This window comes from Trachurus japonicus, unplaced genomic scaffold (genome assembly GCF_045865225.1).
Source record: "Trachurus japonicus isolate A0001 unplaced genomic scaffold, Traja_1.0 AP030651.1".
Lineage (NCBI taxonomy): Eukaryota > Metazoa > Chordata > Actinopteri > Carangiformes > Carangidae > Trachurus > Trachurus japonicus.
The window spans coordinates 31,720-39,799 of record NW_028220784.1 but is presented as its reverse complement, the minus strand read 5'-3'; the positions used below and the strand labels follow the sequence as shown (position 1 = coordinate 39,799).

Genomic DNA, 8,080 nt, shown 5'->3' with positions numbered 1-8,080 from the left:
GTAGACAGTTGTACATTATTTTATTCAATTTACTTTCCTTACCGTCTGTCAATTTTCCACAATAACAAATAATCTTTTTTTTTACTTCCTAAATCATGGCGTGTGCCTTCCTAAATCAAGTCCAAACTATTTAATTTCAGTTGAAACAGAGATAAAAACGATGAAACCAGTTTTGGACTGAGACCATGCAGTTTGTTTGTTTTTTTTTCACACGGACAAAAGAAGACAAGTCCATATGTGAATCAGTGAGCACAGCAATCACCAGTGTTGCCCACAGTAAAGTAATAAACAAGCAATAAACAATTAATGAGTAACAAGAAAGGCACCAGCTTCATCAGCTTTATATGACCATCAAGGCCAAAGTCCGTTTATGTGTCTGCTGATAAGTTACAGCCAGTGTAATAAGGAACAAAGATAACTCAGATGTCATTTTTGTTCCTTTTCATTACAAAAGACGTGAAAACACACCGCCCTCATTTTTTTTTTTTTTACCATTTGTTATCTTGAAGCATTGTGTTAAAATTAATAAAATTCATCTTTTTCAGTTCATTTTTGCTCCGTTATGCACTTTGAGCTGTAAGGCTTAGACAGGCATGTGCCTTCTTAAATCATGTCCAAACTAATTAATTCAACATAGCTGGACTCAAATGAAGGTGTAGAACCATCTCAAAGATGAACAAAAGAAGTTGATGGCTCCTGAATGACCTACATGAGTGGCACAGCAAATACTTACTGTATGTTCACGTGATATTTCAGTTTTTCTTTTTTAATTAGTTTGCAAACATTTACAAAATGTTGGGTTTGTGCTGTCGTCGTGGGGTGGCGAGTGTAGATTGATGAGGTGAAACAGAGGAAGCTCCTACACACTGTCTTGACTTGCATATATGATGTTTAATGAAAGAACATTGTTTCGTATAACCTGATGAAGGGGCAGCGACCAAAACGTTGTTCTTTCATTAAAAATCATAAGTCAAGACAGTGTGCAGGAGCTTCCTTTGTTTCAGTTTGTCAGCCATTCTGGTCCTCTCCGATGCACCTGTCTGCCTCTGTAGGTGTGCATATAGGTTTGAGTGTTTCATGTAGATTGATAAGGAAATAAATAATTTTATTGATTTTAACATAAAGCTGCAAAAAAACAAATGGTGAAAAATTAAAGGAGTTCTGAATACTTTCTGTACCCACTGTACATACAGTTTCCTGGTCATTCCTGTACCTCATTAACAATGCAACAGAGCACTGTTACATTGGCTAATAGCAGGGCTGTGGTGGCTTAGCCTCGTAAACCAGCCTCTCGCGGAAGTGCATTTCATTTCATTCCGAGGGAGAGTCTGGCCTCATCCCCATTCTAAGCGTTTGGACTGAAACCCTCAGAAGGCCGAGCCAATCAGCGTCGCCCGCTGTGATTGACACAGCACGTTGGCCAATCAGGGACCGACTGGTGCAAAGCCCCGTCACTACACCAACTTGCTGATTGGCTGAATGGGATTGTCTGTCAACGCTACTACCAAAGATATTAAACCGTCTTTGCTACTACTCCCGCCCTGCTGCCGCCCACCCCAAACGCTTAGAGGGGGGATGAGGCCAGACTCTCCCGAGAAATGAAATGAAATGCATTTCCGCGAGAGGCTGGTTTACGACGCTAGTGGTGGCTGCACCGTCCCATAGAATCACTGTTGTTTGACCTTGGAGAGAGCTTCACCTCAGCCCTGACTGGTTTTCCCTTTCCCCATGAAGTCACTGTGCAGCTCTGCATGCTCAAGTGTTTCTGATAAACACAGGAAACAAAGTGGGGAAATGTCACAGATATTGATTGCTGTCTATGATAATCAATCACACTGAAAGTAGGCTGCTTAAACATCACCTGTAGGATTGTCTCTCCCTCACTGTCACACACACCTGTGGACCACAGTGATGAGACAGGCAGAGATGAAACAGAGATAAACCTAGCTGGAGGTAACAATTATGCCAGCAAGGGGAGAGATGCCTTTTTCTTTTTCAATAAATCTTTATTGACAATTATATTTTCAGTACAAAGGCAGTTATTAATGTACATACGAACATCAGGGGAGATGCAGGTTCATGATGTTCAACAGCGTTAACAGCTCAGAGGTTGTTATGGTGATGCACAGGGTTTAAATTTCAGGGGAGAGACATAAAAATTCAATAATTGGACACAAAATTAGGATCGCCCTCGAGTGCAGGATGAGTCATCAAACATCTGAAAGAGTTTTACAGAAGAAATACATCGATTTTTATGTAAAAAGAAAAAATTGAGAAAGAAGATAATAACTTTCGGACATGACTTTGGCAAATATGAACAGATTACTTTTACAACAGTTAAAGCTGGAAAAATAAATGTTTCATTTCATGGGACCTTTAACACTGTGTGTGTATGTGACACTGAAGATCCACTGGCCAAAGCTCTGCCTCTGGACAAAGGATGAAACAGAGATGAACTCAGTGAGACATGGCTTTTGCTGTCATTTTTGCTGTGTTTACATTAATATTAAAATTCCATGAGCAGTTACACATTATACAAATATTCATAATAAAACTATACACACTGTATCTATATCTATGTAGAGTACATGGACCCACCACTACCCTTCAAACCCTGAGAGATCAGATTACATTAAGAAAGAAATTCAGAATAATACAGAGACATAAATCATATTAAGAAGTCACAAAGATATTTTCACATTCAAACTGTTTTTTCATGTTCCAGACAATATCTGTGGTAAATAGTCAGAGGCTCAAACACAGGAATTCACATGTGATCAGATTCAGACTCAGTCAGGAACTTTCTAGCTCCAGTGACCTTGTTTTGTTTAAGTATCATAATAATTATAATAATAATAGTACATTTTATTTATAGGCACCTTTCAGGACTCTCAAGGTCACCTTAAAATAAGAACAATTAAAAGTACAAATAGTAAAACAATGAAGCAAACAATAATGAAACAACAACAACAATAAAACAATACGGCAACAGTCGCATCATCACAGTTTAAAACTTGGTTCATCTGTTTCTACAGAACTTCACTTTGCACTCATTTCCCTGTTCAACAACATGTCATCAGGTTCTTCAACATATTAAACAACTGCAGTGATTATAATATATCATGTGTAGAAGAACTCTAATGGAAGGACGTATTAATATACATATACAAATAGAAAAGTAGTCTTGGACCAGTCTTTCATCAGCTGGAGAGACTGGGACAGAGACAAGAACCAGTTTTTCTTCTGGAGAATTTCAGTCTTTCCTTTGGACTTTCTAAGTTAAATCTCTCGTCAGCCTTCATCACTGACAGTCTCATGACCAGTTTCACTGTCTCTGTCTTTTATTAAAGCTTTAAAACAAACTGGAAGGAATTATAAACTGAATCAGCCCAGAGACTGATGCCAAAGTAAATCAATATGTAAAAACGAATACTACCATTGTTAAAGAAAGAGGAAGAAGTTTGTGAGTGAGAGACAGTGACAGACATGTAGAGACTGAAAAGAACAGTGAGAAGGTTTCTGTGACAGGAGGAGACTCTGATTCACTAAAACAAAGACAGTGAAGAATCAGACTGCCAGAGTCTAAACCCAGGATACAGAGGTTGAGTGAAGGTGGTGTTGAAGGTGTAGATGTGGATCAGTGAGTCAGAGGAGACTCTGTAGAAGGACAGAGAGCCAGCAGGACAGTCCACATACACTGCTACTCTGTTAGAGATAGAGGAGGAGATGTCTTTCCCGCTGTTATTGTGACTGACACTGTAACCAGCATCAGAGCAATACAGACTCCAGGACTGATCGTTCCATCCAAACAAACGGTTTCTTCTGTTTCCTTTCCTTTTGATTCCTCTGTAACTCACTGATATATCAATCCCTCCTTTCCACTCGACCTCCCAGTAACAGCGACCAGTCAGACCAGTTGAACACAGCAGCTGACGCCAGTAGTCAAATCTGTCTGGATGATCAGGATATGACTGATCTTCCTCCACATATGTTGCCTTCCTATTGTTGTCAGACAGTTTGATCTTTGTATTCACTGTGTTTGTGTCGATTGTGAGTTGACACGAATCTGATGGAGAAAAAGAGACACAGCTGCAGTTATTGATCATGTGATCAGTTATTGACAGTTTGATGAAGACTCATGACTTCAGTGATGTGACAGTGTGAAGATGGTTGAATGTGCTGCTTTGTTTCCATGAATCCAAGTAAAAACACACTTACACTTCTTCAGACCTGGTGTCAACCATGGGACTCCAGCAGGCTCCACCCTGAAAGGAGGAGGGGGGTCAGAGCAGCACCTTCTCTGTCAGCATGTACACATGGACATTACATGGCTCTGTACACAGTGATAAAACACTGTTTTATCACTGTGTTCACATGGAGGCTTGCATGTATGGATGAACATTGAGCACAGAGAAGAAGGAGCTGGAGTCTTTATCTAGTGATGATACAGAGCAGGAGGAGACGAGGAGGAAGCACTTCATCATGTGTTTTCTCCATGTGATGTCACTTCAATGTGAGACACACTCTTTCACTCTCTGGCTCTCAAGCTGCACGTATTCACAGGAATTTCAACTCTTGACTTGCTCGAAGTAAACAATTTTTTTCCACAGACAGTGTCAGATGGCTACTCATACATGCTTGAAGTAAATAAACTTCTCGGTGCATGTTTAGTAGCCGTCTGACGCTGTCTATGGAAAAAAATTGCGGCTTTGAGGGATGTAAACAGCCTAAGCAGCGGAACTTGCATCCGCTCGCTCCCATTCATCGCTGCCGTGGCGATATTCCAGCTCCTCCTCTATCAGACAGTGTGTGTGACTGCAGCAGCCTCTCCATACCTGAGCGAGTCCAGTCTCCAGTCTGGATCCTCCAGTCCAGCAGACAGCAGCTCCGCTCCTGAGGCTCCTGGATGATTGTAGCTCAGGTCCAGCTCTCTCAGATGGGAGGGGTTGGAGCTCAGAGCTGAGGCCAGAGAAGCACAGCCTTTCTCTGTGATCAGACATCCTGACAGACTGAACACACACAACGACACACAGGAACCATCTGTCAACACCTGCTGCTGTGTTCAAGTGTCATCAGATAAACAGCTGGAGGGATCCTCACCTGAGAGTCTCCAGCCTACAGTGTGGACTCTCCAGTCCACCAGACAGCAGCTTCACTCCTGAGTCCTGCAGGTTGTTGTTACTCAGGTCCAGGTGCCTCAGACTAGAGGACTGGGAGCTGAGGACTGAGGACAGAGCTTCACAGCTTCTCTCTGAGAGGTTACAGCCGCTCAGTCTGAAGGGATGATCATGAGGAAATAAAGAAGAAATTAATTTAGTTTCTGTCCTGTTGTTTTTGTCTGTCCTGAAGTGTTTTTATATAATGGAATTATAATAAATCCAACTATCTCTACACTTACAGAGCTTTGTTAGAGGCTTTGACCACTGGCAGCAGCCTCAGAAGAGCCTCCTCTGAAGCAGAGTATTTCTTCAGATCAAACTCGTCCAGATCTTCTTCTGATGACAGTAAGATGAAGACCAGAGCCGACCATTGAGCAGGAGACAATTTATCTTTGGAGAGACGTCCTGATCTCAGGGACTGTTGGATCTCCTCCACTAGAGAACCATCATTTAGTTCATTCAGACAGTGGAACAGGTTGATGCTTCTCTCTGCAGACAGAGTCTCTTCAATCTTCTTCTTGATGTACTGAACTGTTTCCTGATTGGGCCAATAGTCACTCCCTGTCTGTGTCATCAGACCTCGTAGGAGATTCTGATTGGTCTCCAGTGAAAGACCCAGGAGGAAGCGGAGGAACAAGTCCAGGTGTCCATTTGGACTCTGTAAGGCCTTGTCCACAGCACTCTGGTAGAAGTTTGTCTCTGCAGATTTGACTCCTGTTGTTTCAGTCTTCTTGGATGTTGTTTGTTGTTGTGACATCAGGTTGAGTCCAGAGTTGATGAAGGTCACATGAACATGAAGAGCAGCCAGAAACTCCTGAACACTCAGATGGATGAAGCAGAACACCTTGTCCTGGTACAGGCCTCTTTCCTCTTTAAAGATCTGTGTGAACACTCCTGAGTACACTGAGGCTGCTCTGATATCGATGCCACACTCTGTCAGGTCTGATTCATAGAAGATCAGGTTTCCTTTCTGCAGCTGCTCAAAAGCCAGTTTTCCCAGAGACTCAATCATCTCCCTGCTCTCTGGACTCCAGTGTGGATCTGTCTCAGCTCCTCCATCATACTTGACCTTCTTCAGTTTTAGATGAACCACCAGGAAGTGGATGTACATCTCAGTCAGGGTCTTGGGCAGCTCTCCTCCCTCTCTGGTCGTCAACAGCTCCTCCAGAACTGTAGCAGTGATCCAGCAGAAGACTGGGATATGGCACATGATGTGGAGGCTTCGTGATCTCTTGATGTGGGAGATGATATTTCTGGCCTGCTGCTTATCTCTGAACCTCTTCCTGAAGTACTCCTCCTTCTGTGGGTCAGTGAACCCTCTGACCTCTGTCACCATGTCAACACACTGAGGAGGGATCTGATTGGCTGCTGCAGGTCGTGTGGTTATCCAGAGGCGAGCAGAGGGAAGCAGTTTCCCCCTGATGAGGTTGGTCAGCAGCACGTTGACTGAGGTGGACTCTGTCACATCAGTCAGGATCTCAGTGTTGTGGAAGTCCAGAGGAAGTCGACACTCGTCCAGACCGTCAAAGATGAAGACGACCTGGAACTGATCAAACCTGCAGATTCCTGCTTCTTTGGTTCCAGAGAAGAAGTGATGAACAAGTTCCACCAAGCTCAACTTCTTCTCTTTGAGCACATTCAGCTCTCTGAAGGTGAAGGGAAATGTGAAGTGTATGTCCTGGTTGTCTTTGTCTTCAGCCCAGTCCAGAGTGAACTTCTGTGTTAAGACTGTTTTCCCAATGCCAGCCACTCCCTTTGTCATCACTGTTCTGATTGGTCGGTCTCTTCCAGGTGGGGCTTTAAAGATGTCTTCTTGTCTGATGGTTGTTTCTGGTCTGTCTGGTTTCCTGGACGCTGTTTCAATCTGTCTGACCTCATGTTCATCATTGACCTCTCCAGTCCCTCCCTCTGTGATGTAGAGCTCTGTGTAGATCTGGTTCAGAAGGGTTGGGTTTCCTGCTTTAGAGATCCCCTCAAACACACACTGGAACTTCTTCTTCAGGGCAGATTTGAGTCCACAAACTGGAGCAACATATTCTGAATGAAAACACAAGATATAAGATCAATAAGAAAATATAGCATTGTAATTCCTCTAAATAACGACTATATGTTTCCCTCCATGTGTCGTTGTCAGTAAACATCTCATTTGTCCGTCATGTTGAATCTTTAGAGAAATCCTCTTACTGCTCTGCAGACACTCAGCCAGCTCCTCCTGCTTCATCCTCCTCAGGAAGTTCACTGTGATCTTCACTAATGCCTCTCTGCTGCTTCTCCTCTGCGCTTCATCCTCACCGTCCAACACTTCCACATCCTCCCTCTGACTCCCTGAGCATTCTGAGTGATCTGGACTCAGATCCTTGTGGATCTTCTTCAGCTCGTTCTTGACAAAAGTGACCATGTTCTCCTCCAGCAGCTGGAACAGAAACTCTATGAGTGACAGCATCAAACTAAAACCATGAAGCCAAACATCAGATCCATGTTGGACAGACTGACAATCCACTGGTGTCAAAGTGCAGCATGGAGATGATGGTGAACACAACAGATGTAACAGCAGCTGTTGGACATGAACTCACCATAAATATGGAGTCCAGGTGTGTTTGGTGCTGCTGGGCAGACTGACCACTGGGAACCTCTGAGCTCTCCTGGTCCACTCTGTGGACAAGTGAACATCAGTACAGAGAGATAATACAAGATGGACTTTATATGTCTCCTGAGGACGTTCACAAAGCACGTGCTGACATATTTCCTGTTGCTATTGGGCTGCACTGTGACCATCACTGAATATTAACACAGATGTTCAGACATGGACTCTTTACTGCAGCTGGACAATGTGTGTCTGAGTTATGACTCAGATTTTATGGAGAAGTCTTTCTGACTGTAAATTCTGACCTTTGACCTGTGGTCTGGCTCTGACGTCCCCC

General features: G+C 43.3%; 1 protein-coding gene across 1 annotated transcript; it reads right to left on the bottom strand.

Moving 5' to 3' along the window:
• Positions 1-2,019: 2,019 nt before the first annotated feature.
• LOC146960155 (protein NLRC3-like) lies at positions 2,020-7,602 on the bottom strand. The gene is made up of 6 exons (XM_085772583.1): positions 7,344-7,602; positions 5,399-7,196; positions 5,101-5,274; positions 4,836-5,009; positions 4,219-4,265; positions 2,020-4,066 (listed from the first exon to the last, which is right to left on the bottom strand). The coding sequence occupies exons 1-6, from the start codon at positions 7,600-7,602 to the stop codon at positions 3,546-3,548; spliced, it is 2,973 nt and encodes a 990-aa protein (XP_085628709.1). The 3' UTR covers positions 2,020-3,545.
• Positions 7,603-8,080: the final 478 nt, after the last annotated feature.